The following is a 20,339-nucleotide window of genomic DNA, read 5'->3' as shown; positions in this document are numbered from 1 at the left end:
GTTTGTTAATACAGAGTAATAGCAGATCTCCTGACTATATACAGATGTTTTATGTTGAGTGAGATGATAGGTGAACAGACATGACAAGTTCACAATTCCTAGATTTTACTTTTTAAGAATGTCTGACACAAATAGTTTATCACTTCATTGTCATTAAACAAATGATCCAATTTCATACAACTTTTTCCAGACTTGAATGCTTAGCATTGACTTTGACTTTCACAGGGTCTGAGAACAACATTCTTTGAAACACAGCCACCAATAAATGACATTAAAACAATTTTATTACTTTTATTTGTAATGTACAATAAACCAAAAAACATTTCAGTTAAAATTTTACAACTTATCAGTAGGTGTCAAACATTGTCTGATGAAATACATAATGAATTGAAAATCCATCAACCGTCTGTGTAGAGCTGATTATCAAAAAGAGCTTAGTTTCAAAAACAACAGAGAACCAAGATTAATATAGTGATACTCTTAAATCCCCAAACTGACACTAAACAGGCCTTTCTACAGGCATTGCACTGATGACACTATGACACTTCTTTCATTTACCCAAAAAGTAGAGGGAAAAAAAAAAAACTTCAGCACCTTCAGGTTTCTACTCCACACCCACACAACAACTTGCCACTCGTGGGCATGTAGTAATGGACAAAATTTTAATTCATAGATAGAAAGAGAATTTTTATTATAAACAGCTTCCTGGGGCTAGATTCAGTCAGCTTTGTTGGTACAATTCTGTCTTCTTTTATTCAATAATTTTGACTTTCAAGATTATCACTCCTGACGATCCAACATTCACAGTGAGCCTCTAAAGTGCAGATGCTGAACAATAAAAAGACACCAATTCCACATACAATCAGCCCATACAGAGGAGATTTATTTATTTATAATAAATAAACACTTGTGTATTTAAAGCAGTGGTTCTCAGACCAGTTCTCATGGTCACCAGTACAGTCCACACATGTTCTTTTTTTATTTTGCTCGTGTGAGGAACAGAATAACAATCTGGGTGCTCTGACATGGCCTGAGGCCTGGATAAAGAACAATGTTTTAAAAGTGTATGGATAAAATTTGCTTGTGTATGGTGGCATTTTTCCAGTAAAAAAAAAGCCATCATTATATGTGCATGTCATTATGTTGCTACTGCACTATAAACCATGAATTTGATAGATTACTATCATGAAAACCCATACGTGGCAACAGAAATCCATGCAGGTGAAGAATATCATAGTATGAATTAAACTTATAAACGTAATTTTGCAAACAGGGTTTCATACTTAGTCCAGCTCCAGTCTTGCTCCTGTATTGAACAGAATCAGAAACACAAACACAGAGACAAATTACTGATAACGTTTTTCAGAGCTACGCCAGCAATAATTAAACAATCTAATTAATAATTATTAATGACTATGATCATTGTTGAAGCAGTTGACAATATTCACAGGTTTCATAGCACAACAATTGCCAAAGATTTTATTATGGTTTTATTATTCGTTCTGCACCTTGCATGAAACAACATAACTCTCTCATAATAGCGGGGGGGCAGTAGTTCTGTTTTCCAAACAAGGAAAACGGAAGAGCTACAACTGTAAGTTTTTAAAGCAAGCAGCGTTTCTGCCAGCCGCGTGCATTACTAACGGATTTGTGTAGGTTTTTTTCAAATTATGTCTGCTAAGTTGCAAAGACAAGAGCATGCCGTGTTTTCTTCTGTGTGCTCATTCGCTAAGCTAATTAGCCAATCGGATTCTCGTTCTCGCCGACGAGCTCCGCCGCTGATTCAACATGCAGAATCAGCCAAGACAAGGCCTTTACCGGATTTTAGGTTCTTAAATATTCGTTCTTAATCTAGACTAGTATTTCATTGGTTAAATATGATGCTGCTTTTGGAGTGAGAGAGAGAATAATAGAGAGAATGAGAATAACATTTAGAAAATGTAATAAGAAGAACTTTTTGGAACTGTATTGTTATTGAGCTTTCAAACAGCTGTAATTTAGGCTACATGTAGGCACAGGTACAAAAACCTGGTAACCAGTGCACTGAATAGAGAGGCTTGTGTTGTGATACAAATATTTAATTTAAGCAATTTTCTGTATCACGTCTTTTTACGATTTAGATTTTATGGCATGAAGAGGGAAAAAAAAGAATCATATGTTGGTCATCAGCTGCAGCCATCAATAATATATATGTATTAATTTGTTTTATTTATTTATAATTATCATCATATCAAATGATTTAATAACCGTGACAGGACCCATAACTTTTATTTTATTATAATACAGTTTGGTTTAAAGCTAATGTACTTTCACCCAAGTATCAAGCCTGATTATTTAGCCTTCATTTGGGTACCTCTATCTTAGACAATATGATGAGACTTATCATGTGACTTGTACTGAGCAAGTTACTACATTTCCATCAGTAAAAAGAAAACATGTAAGGGTTGCCAAGTATAGCTGCAGGTCAAACAATATATTGCATATAGCTACTGATGTATTAATGGTTGAATATATTGTTGCATCCATTATTGTTCGGTGCACCATCACCAGATTTTCATTACATATACCACTGTTAAATGTTTTTTTATTGTGCATTCACATTTGCTCACTGTTTGTACTAACACTAATAACTACTTAAATATACATTTTGGATGACAAAACATAGTAGAGTTTGAACTCACCACTATACTCTCTGCTTTCTCCTCAGATGTCTCCTGCAGCAGGCTTGTAAGCTGGTTTAAGTACTTTTGATTCTCCTCCAGTAGATAGTTGACCGTTTCACTGAAAAACATAATTAATGAAGTTAATTACAGAGTAAAACTCACAGCTGGTTCTATGTGAACTGAACGTGTGCAGTGAGGAGTTACGTGTCAGGTGGTGAAGGCAGAGACACGGGCAGGCACGGAGAGCAGGACTGCTGAGCATTCTGATACCAGGCCGAGACACAAGGGGATACATCTGCACTGTGGCTACGAGTGGTGTTCTGTGCCTGCAGGAATACACACATTTACAGTTTACTAAACTCCGCACCATTATGAAGCAGCTGAACATGTGAAATTGGTTTAAGTGCAATACTCACACATGCAATTTTTAGTAAATGCCAGAACTCCCTCTGTCTCTTCATCTGCATCTGCATAACGATGCCATCCGCCTCCTTAATGTTCTCCAGTGTCTTTTCAATCTTCGGGAACAATTCAATAATCTTCTGCTTGCTCTGCAGAATTTTACTGTTAAGAAAATCATAAAATTATACAAAAGATTTTATTGAATATGAATACATTTAGTTGTAAATACAATATGTTTTTAGACACTTCACCATTACACCCATACGTTTTTGGGGTCTTCTCCAAACGGTTGCACTACGAATTCTTTTAAATGATGGTCTAAACATGTTTTGTCATGACAATGCTCTTCTGCACAAATCTTTTCAGAAGGAATAGCCATTCATTAGGTAATAGCCAAAGCACAATGCACTTTTGCATTATGTTCAGGATTTTCCTCTGGTGTTTGGTAACTGGTATATGATTTCCCTTCTGACTAAAGCACAGGCTTTTCTTTAAATGTTTGCAATTCTTATCCATGCACTCAGAGCTTGACCATTCTGAGCTCAGTGGTTAGTGCCCTGATTACAGAACATGTTATTCATATAGAAAACATGTGCATTGGTTTCAGGCAACATGTCAAAATAAATCTACAAAAGATACAATTTGTGACATCTTTCATTTTTTTTTTTAACCCTAGTGCAATTCTGCTCCCCTGAAGATGTTTTTCATATTGTGCAAAACAAGTAATCCCATTGCAAATATTTTCTATCTGCATATATCATTGTAATGCACACTTACATACACTTGAACTACAATTTGAAACAGGTACAGTTTGGACATGGCTCCAGCAAGGACAAAAAAAAACATGCTCTGTATTTGCTCTGTTGCATGTGTTGCCGTTCTGATGTAATCTTTTCCTTTCACTTTTAAATAGCACTGATGTTGGTATGCAGATAAACATTTAAAAAGATAAATAACAAAAATGAATGCAACATTGCAATGCCCCTTACAGCTTTTTAGTAAAGCTTTTACTTCTTGTATGTTTTTTCCCATGTAAAGAATGTCTTTAATTCTTTACCTAAGATGTGCATAGAGATCCTTCAATACTTTGTCTTGATTCTGTACTGTCTGAACAATTACTTTGACCATCTCAGAACTGTCACTGTAGCCATGCTGAGAGTCATTCACTGCAGAGAACAACAATACAAATGTTAAAGTGCACATAAAATAAAAAAGGTACCAGTAGTGTTCATATTTTGTATATATTGTAAAACTAATAAGAAATAGGAAAATATTTTCTGAGTAATTTAGTATTTGTTCAATGCATCCTGCCATTTATAAACAAAAGTCAGATATCAAGTAAAAGCTGGTTAGCATCACACATGGGTCATTTGTATAGTTTTGAGTTAGATCCCAAAAGTTATTGTCTTTATAAATTATCCTGTGTTAAAAGATGGTGGACCTGTTTATACAGCTGTATATACAGTTAATGTTTTTCTCCGGCTGGATGTGTGGTACCTGGAATACTTCTGGCTAAAGTAAAAAAATCAGTGTTTCAAAATGCTCCCTCCCTGATTTCTTGTTTTGAAAGTAAAATCATCATACATATTCATGAGCACCTATAATACATGACAATTATCTAACAGATTACTAAGCATTTTACTTCACTCAAAAGCCTTACCAAATGTCTAACATCACAATTTTATATTGTGTAGTCTTTCAATAGACACATTTTATTCAAGGTGGTCATAAAAATACTTACTTTTACATTTAGCTTTCAGCTGTTTGTAAAGTTCAATGGCTTTCTCCTCACTAGAAAGAAAGAAAGAAAATGTTATGGGAAAGAAAAAAAGACAAATTTGTAACAAAAAAATTATAATAATAATTAAATATTTACAGCTGCTCCATGACATCTCCTTGGCGTCGAGCATAAGGACTTCTCTGAAGCTCCACAATCTCAGAGTGCAAGGCCATAATCTCTTCATCTAGATGAGCAATCTCTGCAACCTTAAAAAAAAAAAAAAAGCACAACCATTAGTCATGATCTGTCATTATAATAGTTTTAGAAATCAAATCTACGTTGTAAATATACCTGTCCAAATGCAGCAGCTTTTTCTTCATTGTCCTGCCATGCCTTTAGCATTTTTTCAGAAGCTAGAAAGAATAAAATCAAATCATGCTTTATTTTATTGCACCAAAGTAGAAATGCAAACAAAAACAAATATATAAATCATAAAAATATCTAGGTAAAATAATTATTGTAGCCTCTCAATTAAAAAATTAAGGACTTACATATTCCATACTGCATCTGATCACTGTACTTCTCCAGATCATACTGGATACTACTTTTAAAGAAATCAAGCTTGGCTTTTAACTGCTGTGAACATGAAAACATCAGAGTCTTGTATCTAGTGAGGTTGGTGTTGTAGCGAAGAAGGCTCAACCTATAAAAATGTACATAGGAACAGGAAAAGAAAAGAAATGAGCAAGCCTGAGATTATAAAACCTTAGCATGTTGATATGGAACATGTTAACCTATACTTGTCATACATGGCAGCTCTTTGGCCCTGGAAAAGGCGGCTATAGTCCTCCCTGAGGCCACAGATGTAGCTCACTGCCTCACCCCAAACCTTCTTGAGGGAATTCAAGGGAAGCTGGGTCTTGGTCTCACGTACTGAAAACGAAAAAAAAAAAAAAAAGAAAACAATGGTCATATTGACAAATGATTATACAGAAAAAAAAAGCAGAGACATGTGAAAACTAACATTTTTGACCTTGTATTTTTATTTTATTTCATAAAGCATTTTGATCTGATTTAGTAAAAACAGAGTAAAAGTAATAATTAAATCTTAATAATACAAAATCGCAAATATCCAAATTTCTTGGTATACCCACCGATGAAGTTCACACTCTCTGGAAGAGGCCTGGCAGTAAATGGTCCATTGTACTTGGTTAGGCTCTTATCAAACAGATACACTATGTAGCTGTCCCATCCTCTCTGATACCAAAGGTGAGAGAGCAATGAATCAGGTGAGACTCAAGCTAAATCAAAAAGACAAAAAAGAAAACCAAGAACACTCTTACGACTCCATCCAGAACGCATTGTGCCGCAGGCTTTCTGGGATCCAGCATGACTCCTGTTTCCTGCAGAAGCTCTTGATTCCCTTGATCAATTTTTGTCACATTCTCAATACTCTGCTGCAGCGAGTGAAGGGTCTCCTCAGTGCCCAGACGGAAAGAATGAACCGCGGTTGTAGTCATATTCAAGACGTGCACGACCTAAAAACAAACATATATTAGCCAAAGAGTGCCATCTGCTGGCAACACTCACTAATTACACAAAAGAGCACACAAGGATTGTGATGAACCAACCTTCATATTCAGTATTTGCTCAAGTTGCGCAAAGCATTGTGGTTGTTTAGTATCAGGATTTATTACTCCTCCCCTCTGAACTGGATCCCACTTTAGCATTAACTGTAGCAAACACTCCAAAGGCTCCAACAGCGTGCTAATAGTAAAAAAAAAACAATAAACATTACCCATTTTGACTTTTAAGATTACAGACATCCAGATGAAAGATGTTTCACACTTTAGGTCAAACATTAGGTTAGCTATACTTTACCTGCTGAGATTATTAGGGTAAGGAAGGTGAGTTGAAAACCGCACTTCTCCATTCATATCCTCTATCGCCATGATGTCCTTTGGGCCTTTGTTACGTACTTTGCTAGTCCTGGAGCAAAATAACAATGAGGGTGTGATGACAAATGCACAAAAGATGTTACTAGTGTAAGCTTTTAGAAAATGTAGTTTTTAATTCATTTTTTACTTTCCAATTCAATCAATGACCAGGGTTTTTTTAATTTAATATATAATTATTACACCATTGGGAATGGTGTGTTTCAAACAGTAACTGGGAAGTAAATTAACACTGAACTGAACTTACAATTTAACTGGTTCTACAATACTGAAGCTTACTGTACTCATAATAAATTACATGAAACCATTTCTAAATCATAACACAATTATCCTTCATGCACCATTTGTGTATACTTGTACAGATATATTTACAGCTAGATAGAACATATTCTAAAAAGCTATTTTGAAAAATCACATGTAGCTTGGTAATATTAGAAATGGGGATGTAGATACAATGTGCTGTTGTGTCATCTGTTCTCACACACACACACACACACACACACACACACACACACACACACACACACACACACACACACACACACACACTTCTCAGTAAAGATCGTATATCTCAAAGGATGTGGTTACTGATCATCTTGTTGATGAGGTGATTATCTGTTTTAACACATACTGGTATGTTGGTACATCAAAAATGGATTTTTACTGCAACCCAGGCAAAATCTCTGGCTTTGAGGATGTACCACTCGCAAACTCAATTTAAAGCACCTGTACACCTGCTCATTTATGCAGTTATCTGATCAGACAGTCATGTTACATCACAATGCATAGAATTATACAGAGACAGGTTAATGTTCAAATCAAAGATATGAATGATGATATTGATCGTTACATGGACTCTAATACCAGATGGGCTAGTTTGAGTATTTCATGCTCAGTAAGTCTTTTCAGGGTCATTTACAACCCCTGACATGTTGGAATATTGGTATATCATACAGTAGATTTAAAAAAAAATCCCTGCACTGTTCATTTACATTTTGGAGCACAGGAAAATATTTACATTTTATGTTATGCAGCTTTAAAATAACTATAGAGCAAAAGGCAGTGAACAACTGTTTACATAACATCCTGGCAACATGAGCAATATAAGTATCCCAGACACTACATAAGTAACAAGACTATATTACAGAAGAGAGGAGTTTTTAGATTCTTAAATTCTCCCACGATCCAGTTTAACAGTCATGTGAAATTGCCACATACCATTGCACAGGTTGCAGGTTATGTAAAAATGGACGAAAACCGCAACTACACTCGAAGATCATTGTGCCAAAGCTCCAGTAGTCCACAGTGACTGTGTAGGGTTTGCTCTCAAATAACTCAGGGGCCTGAAACAAATCAGATGAAACCAGTTACTGGATTGTGTTTAAACAACAGCTTAATTTAATAGTGATTAATGGTTCTGTACTTTATCGCTAGTCAGTATTTTATTAGAAAACAAAAAAAAATAGTATAAAACTGAATAGCACTGCTTCAGATAACCCTATTGATTAAAAGGTGTAGGACGCTGCATTAAGGACTCATTATGTGGGCTAGTTAAAGAAAGAAGGAAGAGACTGTCAAATGTACACTTTTTGAAATTTTAAATGGAAATTATTTCTTCACATATCACAGCTTGTTAAAAAGCTGTCAGAGGCTCGATCATGATACAGATGGAGCAGATATGTTCTACCACAAACGAACGGGCTACCACAAAGATTATCTCCTTCAGATTTCATTAACCTAAAAAAAAAAAAAAATATTAAGCAACATGAAAAATAATGATTTTGAAATTCTGGTTTAAAAAAAAATGCCACTCTAAGCTTTGGGTGGATGAATATTTTAACACATTTTGTAGCATTGCAGTTTACACACAGTGCAGTTTACCCCAAAGGCTGCAAAAAATACACAATTTAGTGGAAATTTGTTCTGGCCTGCCTCTGGATAGTGTTCTCTTTGATTCGAGGCCGCTCTGTGCAGCTGGGGACGGTTTCTCATCAATGCCCTGGGGTTCCATTAAAAATTACTGAGTTAAAACAGGAGCTTTGAGGATTTGGATTTGGACTGTAGTTAATGTCAACAGTCTGCTACACTGACTCAGGACTACAGTTTGCTTCTGATCACCATAACTGCACCCCGCAACATCATTTATCTGTAATAAATGGACATTGGGTGCAACCCCGATTCTTTTTATCACCACATTATCTGTGTAAGGCTGCTTTGAGACAATGTTCATTGTTAAAAGTGCTATACTAATAAAAATGAATTGAATGAATTGAATTCATTTAATTTGTGAAGGACAAATGCTTTCAGATATACTACATTTATTCCTGTGATGTGAAATAAGCTACACACTGTGACAATGTGCTATTAGTAATATTATTATTCATCTTTTACTACATTTGCTTCACGTTTTAAAAGCTAATAATGGAAAAAGTTCTAACATGATATTCTACTAAACTAACTCAAAGATATGTTTTGAATAGAGACCTCTCAGACCTTCTGTAAGTCACTATAGATAAGGACATCATCTAAATGCTGTAAAAGTAAGTGTAAATGTAAGGGGCCTGTAACAGGACTAAAAACCAAACAAACAAGTTCTATAGAGCAAAAAGCAGAATCGTGTACATCAGACATTAGTGATACACCAAATTTATAACTATGTTGCTTGTTTTATTTCAGAACCATGTTTCGGGGACATCCATATTCATAAATTACCCTAAAGGACTTACAAGATACTGCAGAGTGCCCACAAACGAAGTGCAAAGGCTCCCTTGATCCAAATCTTTTGCATAGCCCAGGTCTATTATCTTGTGGACCAGCTAAAAGCAAAAATTCCCAGAGTCAGAACATTTTCATATATGTTCATATATACAAACAAATAAACAAACAAGCAGATCGATACCTTTCCATTGATTTCCTGAAGTACAATATTCTCTGGCTTTAAGTCTCTGTGGATGATTTTGTTTGCATGAAGATATTGAATTCCTGAACCTGTTAATACCAAAAATTACATTAGCTCCACATAAATTGATATGATACACGGCAAATGATGAAAAATGTTGTCTCAAATGGGAATACATTACCGACGTCATTGAGTAAGGATAGCACCTCGCTTTCTTTTAGTCCACAGCAATTCTCAGGTTTGCTTAATAACTACAATAAAAAAAGAAATTAGATAACAGAAAAATCAAAAAGAGACCTTTTTTCAAAACTGATTATAATAACCTGAATAATATGATAAAAGCAAAATAAACTAATGGATCAGGGCACCTTACGAAGGTCTCCCCTGGAACAGTACTCCATGGCTAAAAGGGGCAAGTCATTCAAGGCAATGTGTTTCATCTCTTCAGGTACATCCCTTGCAGTCACCACATTCAGGTGGTTCAACCTGCCAAGAGAAATTCAGTGCTGAATATGTTTAAAAAAAAAACTAAGCAGCAGTTCCATTTTTTTTTTTATTTATATATATACACACATACTTTTTCATTATCTGGATCTCTCGACTCCATCGGTCTTTGTTCCTCGCATTGAGTTCAAGCCGACAGAGTTTTACAGCAATTTTCTCTGATGATTCCTGTATAAAATACCAATACACAATTTGCTTACTGCATTGGCCTTGATTACATGTTTACACACAGAAAATATATATACAAAAGGCTCTGTTTATTTAAAAAATACATTTCAGGGTGTATAGATTCAATACGAAATATCAGTACCAGGGGCTTAGATCAGAAAGGATTAGAAATGTTCTAATCCAAAACCTTGATATGTTTTATGAATATTATTTTTGCTGTTGACAGAAACAACACACATCTTTCATCCGAAAAAGAAAAACGCTTTACGTGTGTGCCGCTGATATTTTGCTGAAATACAAAATAATCTGGCACAAATTAATGTCTGCACAGCACTAAACAGTATCAAATCAAAAACAGAAAAACAAAATCACACACTAATGGAATTAGACCCGGTTGAGTTCAATGTTGAAAGGAAAGAAAGGGCAAATAAATCAGATCTAAATGACACACCTGATGCTGATACAAATAGACATGACCAAATCCACCGGTTCCCAATCTCTCTTTCATTAACCAAGCTCCACAGAATTGAGTCTGTTTGAAAGGAGGTTTCTCCATCTATTCACAGCAGAAAGAAACCATCTCTTATGGATTTGAGAACGCACACATTTCATACAATTGCCTCTGAAAACTGAAAATTCCGGTTTTTAATTACATGTTTAGTAACATGTTACCAGCAACTGAGTCATTATTACACACAGCTATCACCACACATTCTCCTAATAATATATTCGACTTAATGTCAATGCTAGCTGGTCAAAGCCAGCTAACATGATCTTACCCTTGCTAAGCTAGAGTCTGTGTTGCTAGCTAGATGAAAGCAGGCGAATGTACCGTCGAAATTTAAAGAACTTAACAATTGAAGGTGTTGTTTGATAGAAAATAACTACGATATCCATTTCATTTTGATTACACAGCAAGTCATTTGAAGTGTAAGTTTGAACGGAAAAAAAACAAATAGCTGAATTAGAAAGCTCTACGTAAACAACTTAATGTTACGCCCCGCAGCCAGTCAATTAGCGAAGATGCTAAAGACAACGAACCACCTAGCTAGCGATGTCTGCTTCCCATGACACCATTTGTCAAACAAAAGCCCTTCACGATAAAGATTAGTCCCAAACGAAGTATAAATCAATGCGAATTAAAGAAAACTCTACTGCACACTGCTCATAACAACACCGCAGAAAAGCTAACTAGCTAACGTTAATACCCGAGTCGAAAAGCGAAACAAGTGTAATGCGCATGCGTCGCGTTACCTTGTGTAGCTGATCTGGAGCCAGTTTTCCTTTTCGAAAATAAAGTCTTTCGCTGCTGAAGAGAAGATGAACTGATTCCGGATCAGATAAGCGTCGCGACTAGATAATGATAACGAGTTTGTGTGACGTGTGCTGGTCAGTGTACAAGCAGGATTTTGCGTTACAAGAGTGCGTCAGAATCTGGGTCTTTCCTAAACCACGTCTATTTGAACACATTACTGTAAGTTAATTGCGCACTAAACACCTTACTTACCTAAACTTACCTTTAGTTAGAAATAAAGTTTGCACTGTTATGTGTAAAATTATGAAATTCTATTACATTTAATTCAAAACCATTTAATTCAGTTAAATTTTATTTGTATTTTAAACAATGGACATTGTCCCAAAGCAGCTTTAGACAAGTAAATAGACAGGAAATAGACATCTCAGCATCATAATTTAGCCCATATTAGTTTATCTCCAATAAGGAAACCAGTGGGGACAATGTCAAGGATAAACTCTCTGTGGTGATATGAGGAGGAAACCATGATCAAGATCAGGCTCAGAAGAGGAACCAATTCTAATCTGGTTGACACTGAATGTCTATTAATTATTAATCAATTTTAGGATGTTATTGTGGAACCATCCTTAACAGCAGTAAGATAAATTCACTTCTCTAGCTTTTGTTCACTGTTCACTGACACAGTTTCCCCTTCAACAAATCTTACCAAATGAATAGCATTAACAAGAAAAGGAAATTCCAAATAAAAATGTAAAACACTTCCACTAAAACGATTACTATGCATAAATGACAACAGATAACAAGTAAATGAATGAAACATGTTTCTCATTATAGCAGAATAATAACAATAATAATAATAATAATAATAATAATAATAATAATAATAATAATAATAATCAGTTGTTTGTGGGTTGGTTTAACCAGTTACAATGTGTTTAAAGCTGTTAAAGTTTCCAGGGGATGTTTATACCTGAAATCATACATTATTTCATGTTCCATCAAGGGTCGCCACAGCGGATCATCCGTCTTCATACTACTCGGTCCTCTACATCTGCCCCTATCAAACCAACTAGCTGCATGTGTTCCTTCACCACATCTATGAATCTCCTTTTTGGCCTTCTTTTTTTCCTCCTTCCTGGTGGCTCCATCCTCAGCATTCTCCTACCGATATACCCTATTGCCCTCTTCTCAAATGTCCAAACCATCTCAATCGGGCCTCCCTCACTTTGCCCCTAAAACGTCCTACATGTGCAGTCCCTCTAATAAACTTGTTTCTAATCCTGTCCATCCTCTTCACTCCCAATGAAAACCTTAACATCTTCAGCTCTGCTACCTCCAGCTCCGCCTCCTTTCTTTTAGTCAATGCCACTGTCTCAAAACCATACAACATCGCAGGTCTCAACACAGTCCTATAAACTTTCCCATTCACTCTTGCAGATACCCTACTATCAAAAAGCACTTCTGCCACTCTTCTCAACTCACTCCACCCTGCCCGAACTCTTTTCTTCACTTCTCTAACACACTCTCCATTATTTTGCTGCATCCTCTACTTTCTGTTGGCTCAGTTTCTTCTCTTTTTGCTTTTTGCTTTATTTCCTGTTTGAGAGTTCGAAAGCAGTGAGTGGAGGCCATTCCCACCAGAACTACGAACACACACTATAGAACCACATTAAAGTATGCAATTTTTCTGCTATGTTGAGCATCCAGCTCATTCAGTATGTGAAGTGTGACATGTTTAGTCAGTCTTTCTCCGTTGCTAGCGATAATTTTATCTGTGAGAAGTGTGAGTTAGTTTGCTCTTTGACAAAGAAGATCTTAGCATTAAAGAAGCTCATCCAGAGGTAGTGAGAGCAAGAGCAGTCCAGGTTCTGTAGGGGAAAGTCTGGATGCCCTAGGTGGAGTTAGCATTCCACCAACTCCGGTATTTAAGCCCTCGCAGCGGAGCGAGTGGGTGACGTCTTGGCGGCATACTCCATAAGCCAAAGCTAATGCTAAGGCTCCTCACGGGAGCACCATTGATCTCCGCTTTACGTGTCCAACAGGTACGCTCTCCTCAGTGAAGCACCCGCTGAGAAACCTGAAAGAGCTCTGGTAGGAGACTCTATTCTGAGGCATGTGAAATAAGCTAGACCTTTAGAGGCACCAGCAGCACAGGTCATGTGTATAGCGAGAGCCAGGGCGCCGGACATAGCAGGTCAGCTTAGGTTTTTAGGAAATCACAGGTTCTCTAAGATAGTTTTTTTACACATGAGCTAATAATATACGCCTTCGACAGTCAGAGGTTACTAAGAGTAATATTATAAAGGTGTGTAAATTAGTGAAGGCAATGTCTGATGTAGTTACATGCTCTGGCCCCACCCCAATGTGACGTGGCGATGTAGCCTACAGCAGGTTATGGTCGCTAAACTGCTTGATGTCCGAGTGGTGCTCCAAAAACAATGTGGGCTTCATAAATATTTGGAGCAATTTTGAAGGCAAGGCTGGCCTGTTAGGGTGGGACAGTATCCATCCCACTCAGGAAGGTGCTGCTCTCATTTCTTGTAGTATAGGTCATAGTCTCAGAACAGCACTAGGTAACAAGTGACTGTCCAGGGCCAAGGCCAGGGAGCAGACAGGCAGGCTAAACCGATCGTCTGCTAGCTGCACTGAGTCATCACTCAGGATCCAATAAATTGAGACTGTGTCTATTCCCGACAATTTAGGAATTCTCAGAAAGTCTGTTTATGTAACCTGATTAACATTAAATTAAATAGGACTGAATGCACAGCCAGCACCTCTGATCTAAATATAGGATTGTTGAATATTAGATCTCTCACGTCAAAAAGCGCTTATTATAAACGAAATTATTACCAACCAAGAGTTTGAAGTAATGTGTTTGATAGAAACGTGTTTAAACCAAATGAATATGTAGCATTAAATGAAGCGAGTTCTCTTGGGTATAGTTACATACACCAGCCCTGTCTAAATGGCAGAATAGGTGGAGTCGCAGCTATTTATAATAATAATCTAAGCGCCACACAAAAGACTAAACACAAATGTAAAACATTTGAAGTTGTTTACAAGAACATCAAATATTTAGTGTCCAAAAGTAGGTCTAGTCAGTCAATTCCATTAATTATTATTTATAGACCCCCAGGGCCCTACTCTGATTTTCTCAAAGAATTTGCAGATTTCATCACAAATTTAGCTACCGTACTTTTTTAGACAAAGCATTAATAGTTGGTGACTTTAATATTCATTTTAATAATCAGGAAGACTCTTTAAGATCAGCAGTTGTGTCCATTCTAGATTCAGTTGGAATTAATCGGAATGTTATAGGACCCACTTATAGCGGTGGACACACTTTTGATTTGTTATTAACATTTGGATTCAAAATAAAAGGTTTAATCACAATTCCACAGTTTGAAGCTATTTCAGACCATTACCTTCTCTCTTTTAAAATCTGCTCAATCATTGGATTAGTACCTCACCAAGTTACCGTGTTAAGCGTACATATACATCAGCTGCAGCAGCAAGTTTGATCAATAATCTTCCGGAAATTACGATATTAATTAGATCTCCGTCTGACCCTGTAGAGCTTGACTGTGCCACTGAATACCTAGAATCAATGTTCTAGCACAGTGGTATATTGATCATATGCGCACCTTAAAACAGACCACTCGGAAATTAGAATGCAAATTCTAATTTAGTGCTGGAACATTAGCTAGATCAGCATATTTCTCCACCCTCATAGAAAATAACAAGCATAATGCTAGATTTTTATTCAGCATGGTAGCAAAAGTAACAGGAAATAAAAGCACTGCACTAACATCCACACCATTAATAGGTAGTAATGATTTCATTAACGTTTTTAATAATAAAGTTGAAAACATCAGGCAAGAAATTCAGAGGATTAATATAAATACAAACTATTTTACAAATAACCCTGTAGACAGCAGTGTAATTATAAGAGACAATCATTTAAAAAGTTTTATTCTTATTCAAGAGAATGACTTAATTTAATTTATTTCCTCAGCAAAATCATCAACCTCACATCCACTTAGGAATCACATTTATGAAATGTATGTCAGGATTTAGGCCTCATCATAGCACAGAGACAACGCTATTTAAGGTGGCAAATTACCTGTTATTGGCCTCTGTTTAGGATTTTGTATCTTTACTTGTTTTGCTCGACCTTAGTTCAGCTTTTGACACCATTGATCATACTATACTGCTTGCTAGACGTTGTCGGAATAAAGGGAACAGCTCTTTCCTGGCTTAGGTCTTATTTGACCGATCGCTATCAGTTTGTTGATGTAAATGGTAAGTTGTCCACACTCTCTGAGGTAAAGTTCGGTGTTCTGCAAGGATCTGTCTTAGGCTCACTGCTTTTATCTTTATATATGCTGCCTCTGGGTGAAATGATACACAGCTGTATATTTCAGCAAAGCCAGATGAGAGAGATCAGCTTAACAATGTTGAGGAGTGCGTAAAGGACAATAGACCGTGGATGCTTGATAACTTCCTTCTCCACAACTCAGATAAGACGGAAGTTACTAGGACCATATGTAGCTAGAAGTAAATATTCCGATTACGTAGCATCTCTGGATGGTGTTTCTATCTCAATGTGTACAGCAGTCAAAAACCTTGGTGGGATTATTGACCCTAGTCTTTTCTTTGAGGCTCATGTGAATAATATTACCAGGATCACCTTTTTTCACCTTAGAAATATTGCTAAAATTAGAAATATGATGTCGTTACAGGATGCAGAAAAAAATAGTTCATGGTTTTGTTACATCTAGATTAGACTACTGTAATGCTTTACTGTCTGGTTGTTCGAGTAAGTGCATAAATAAGCTTCAGTTACTTCAGAATGCAGCAGCGGGTCCTCAATAGATCTAGAAAATATGACCACATCACCCCTGTTTTAATTAGTCTACACTGGCTCCCAATTAAATCTCGCATTGATTATAAAATACTACTACTGATGTATGAAGCACTTAACAGTCTCGCGCCACAGTATCTGAGTGAACTTCTGTACCAATATGATCCTCCATGCCTACTTAGATCCAAAGGTGCAGGCTATTTGTTGGTACCGCAAATAATGAAGACTACAGCAGAAACATGCTCCTGAGGTTCCAGTGACCACTGTTCCTACCCCTCCTCCCTCCATGGATCTTCCCACTTCGTCCAGGCCTGCCTCTGGATAGTGTTCTCTTTGTTTGGAGGCCACTCGCCTTGGGTGGTTCCATGAAATTCCGGAGTAAGAACGGGAGCTTTGAGGATCAGTTTGGACTGTAGTTAATGTCAACAGTCTGCTACATCGACTCAGGACTAGAGTTTGCTTCTGATCACCATCACTGTACCCCGCAACATCGTATATCTGCAATAAATGGACATTCGGTGCAACCCAGATGTGGATGGCTTCCCTCTTGAGTCTGGTTCCTCTCAAGGTTTCTTCCTTATGCCATCTGGGGGAGTTTTTCCTAGACACAGTTGCTGCCGGCTTGCTCATCAGGGACAAACTTAAACTATAAAGAACATATTAATTTTTTATCACCACATTATCTGTTTAAATCTGCTTTGAGACAATGTTCATTGTTAAAAGTGCTATACAAATAAAAAATATATTGAATTGAATTAAATTCAACTTTGCACTGTTAACCATAAGTACCTAAATTCCTCCACCTTCACCACCTCTTCTCCATGCAACCGCACCACTCCACTGTCCTCTCTCTCATTCACACACATGTACTCTGTCTTACTCCTACTGACTTTCATTCCCCTTCTCTCCAGCATGTACCTCCACCTATCCAGGCTCTTCTAAACCTGTTCCCTACTCTCACCAAAAAATCACAATATCATCTGCAAACATCATAGTCCACGGAGACACCTGTCTGACCTCATCCATCAACCTGTCCATCACCACTGCAAACAGAAAAGGGCTTAGAGCCGATCATTGATGCAATCCAACCTCCACCTTAAACTAGTCTGTCGTTCCTACTGCACAATTCATTGCTGTCACACTGTCCTACATGTCCTGCACCATTCTTACATACTTCTCTGACACACCTGACTTCCTCATACAATACCACAACTCCTCTCTCGGCAAGCTGTCCATTTTCTGCTTCAGCATCTCCACATCATCCAACCTTCTCTCTCTCTAATTTTCCTCATTCATCAGCTGCTCAGAATACTCTCTCCATCTTCTCCACACCCTCTTCTTACTAGTCAACACATTTCCATCTCCATCATTTATTGCTCTAACATGCAACATATCCTTCCCTGCTCGGTCCCTCTGCCTGCCAATCGGTAAAAATCCTTTTCTCTTTCCTTAGTGTCCAACTTCTCATACAGCTACTCATATGCCTTTTCTTAGGCTTTTCCCATGTCCTTCTTCACCTGCTGCCGCATCTACTTGTACTTGTGCCTACTTTTCTCATAACTCTGCTTATCCCAATCCTGCTTTGCCAACCTCTTTCTTCTTATGCTTTCCTGCACCTCTTCACCACCACCGGGCCCCTGTCTGACCGCTTCCCTGAGTCTTACACTACAGTCTTTCTCCTTTAGTTTCCACCATCTTATTCTTCTTTCAGTCCTTACACTTTTCTCATCACTCTGCTTATCCCAATTGTGCTTTGAACCTCTATTCTTCTTATGCTTTCCTGCACTTTCTCATTCCACCACCACGTATCTTTGTCTTCCTTTATATTTCCAGATGTCACACCAAGTACCTTCCTAGCTGTCTCCCTTATTACTTCTGCAGTAGTTGCCTAATCATCCACACCTCTTCATTACCACCAGGCCCCTGTCTGACCGCTTCCCTGAGTATTACACTACAGTCTTCCTCCTTTAGTTTCCACCATCTTATTCTTCTTTCAGTCCTTACACTTCTCCTCTTCTTCTTCATCTCCAAAACCATCCTACAGACCAACATCTGATGCTGTCTAGCTACACTGTCCCCTTCTCCTTGTTCGGCCAACAGTAGCCCAATTTCCACTGGTACCCTGTTGGCTAACAATTCCTGTGGCGGTAGTTGATAACCCGGGCCTCGACCGATCCGGTATGAAATTTTGATTTGTGATCCGCATATTTGATTTGGCACATTTACGCTGGATGCTCTTCCTAACGCAACCCTCCCTATATATCCGGGTTTGGGACCAGCACGAAGAGTGCTCTGGCTTGTGCAACCCTAATGGCTGGGTGCCCAACAGAAAAAAAATACTAATAGTAATTTTGCTGACAGACGCATAATCGTGTTATCCTTGACAACTATCAACACAGTTCTGTTGATCTTCACCACAAACAGAAACTGATGAGTCTCAACATTTAAAACGAGTACTTTTGATTGCACAGCAAAGCACTTTACCCACCTCTAGCCGAGCAGAAAGACACGGTTTTGTTTCGAGCTATTTATTTTTTTACCACACTGTGGGAGAATGGCACACTGTGGAATGTCTGGAATTATGAAATAAATTAACAAATAAATAAATAACTACATTACCTTTTTACTCCAAACTGTTACTACAAAGCTGGAGGCATTCAATTGTATAGGACGTATTGTATAGATGTGTTATAATACAATTTTGCATTCACTTGAACTTGGAAACCCAAACCTGTTCCAGCATAGCAATGCCCCTATGCAGTTCTTCTCTATAAAGATATGGTTTACATGCTTTGTAGAGGAAGATCTTGAGTGGCCTGCTATAGAGCTCTGATCTCATACCTACTGAACACCTTTGGGATGAATTGGAACGCGGACTGCACCCCAGGCCTCCTCACCTACATCAGCCTTTCGTAATACCCTTGTGGCTGATGAACACAAATATCTATAAATACACTCCAAAATCTAGTGGAACAGCATCCCCAAAGAGTGGAGGAAATTATAAGAGCAAATTGGGATTAAATGTGGATAAATTACATACTTCATAATTTCATACTTATGACCAGGTGACCCAATACTTTTGGCAATATAGTGTATATGCTGTGTGTGTGTTTGTGTGCGCGTGTGTGTGTGTGTGTTTGTGTGTGTTAAATATATTTACACATAAATATACCGTAATTTCCAGACTATTAAGCGCACCCAAATATAAGGCGCACCCACTGAATTTTACAAAGATTTTTTAATTTGAACATAAATACGCCACACCTGTCTATAAGCCGCAGGTGTCTACATTGAAACTAATGAACTTTACAAAGGCTTTAATGAAAGACAGTGTCTGTTACACGGCTTGTATCTAAACAGTAGCCTACCAAGAAAGTCATTGTTCACCTCCTTCCTTTAACAACAATTTCTATCAAAAGTTTATCTTTTGGCATCGTCATGCGTTTAAAAATCACCATCGGTGAAGCTTTTCTCCCGAAGCCGTGCAGCTCAGAACACAGGTGAAGTGCTTTTTTCATGCCCGGTTGTTTTCAGCCTGATGAATGATTCGCATTTCCTGTTGACAGTCCGAGTGAGCGGCAGTTCAAACGTCAAAGGAACCTCATCCATATTTATGATGTGTTGCAGCCCGATTCAGTGGGAGCGCATCTGATTAAATATAAAGAGCTCAACGAACCCGTTCTGCAATTTCATTGGTCTAATGTTATGGGGCTCAGTTTTTTTGGTTTGACGCTTGTGAAACCGGGAAAAACCCAGGAAAAATCCATAAATTTGCCGTTTTATTGTTTAAGCCTCGAGGTTCAAAGTGTAAGAAAAAAGTAGTGGCTTATATTCTGGAAAAGATGGTACCCATAATTTTACCCAAACATTTTGCTCTCTGTTTATTCATTTATACATTTGACCAAGCAG

General features: G+C 37.5%; 1 protein-coding gene across 2 annotated transcripts; it reads right to left on the bottom strand.

Moving 5' to 3' along the window:
* Window positions 1-857: 857 nt before the first annotated feature.
* chuk (component of inhibitor of nuclear factor kappa B kinase complex) lies at window positions 858-11,586 on the bottom strand. 2 transcript variants are annotated; one of them, XM_046865286.1, is made up of 22 exons: window positions 11,566-11,586; window positions 10,763-10,867; window positions 10,217-10,311; window positions 10,008-10,125; window positions 9,821-9,890; window positions 9,640-9,728; window positions 9,467-9,556; window positions 7,959-8,083; window positions 6,667-6,774; window positions 6,417-6,552; window positions 6,129-6,323; window positions 5,940-6,042; window positions 5,595-5,718; window positions 5,337-5,488; window positions 5,137-5,198; window positions 4,942-5,051; window positions 4,807-4,856; window positions 4,123-4,231; window positions 3,080-3,227; window positions 2,868-2,989; window positions 2,682-2,781; window positions 858-1,306 (listed from the first exon to the last, which is right to left on the bottom strand). In XM_046865286.1, exons 2-22 carry the CDS (start codon window positions 10,865-10,867, stop codon window positions 1,250-1,252), a joined length of 2,268 nt encoding a protein of 755 aa, XP_046721242.1. In that variant the 5' UTR covers window positions 11,566-11,586; the 3' UTR covers window positions 858-1,249. The 2 variants fall into 2 exon arrangements, with proteins under 2 accessions (XP_046721242.1, XP_046721233.1); XM_046865277.1 differs by lacking the exon at window positions 11,566-11,586 and adding an exon at window positions 11,091-11,550.
* Between the last annotated feature and the right edge of the window lie 8,753 nt (window positions 11,587-20,339).

The sequence above is a fragment of the Silurus meridionalis genome, chromosome 2, assembly GCF_014805685.1.
Source record: "Silurus meridionalis isolate SWU-2019-XX chromosome 2, ASM1480568v1, whole genome shotgun sequence".
Classification (NCBI taxonomy): Eukaryota; Metazoa; Chordata; class Actinopteri; order Siluriformes; family Siluridae; genus Silurus; species Silurus meridionalis.
Note: the sequence above shows the minus strand (reverse complement) of the source record. Positions and strands in the feature narration are given on the sequence as shown.

Bases quoted from the DNA above. Each gene is read 5' to 3' on its own strand.
- chuk (XM_046865286.1), bottom strand. From the start codon at position 10,867: ATGGAGAAACCTCCTTTCAAACAGACTCAATTCTGTGGAGCTTGGTTA. The intron at 9,891-10,007 runs GTGCCCTGATCC...TTTTTATTGTAG, and splicing joins CCAGGGGAGACCTTCGTAAG to TTATTAAGCAAACCTGAGAA. The intron at 1,307-2,681 runs GTGAGTTCAAAC...TGTTCAATACAG, and splicing joins AGAAAGCAGAGAGTATAGTG to GAGCAAGACTGGAGCTGGAC.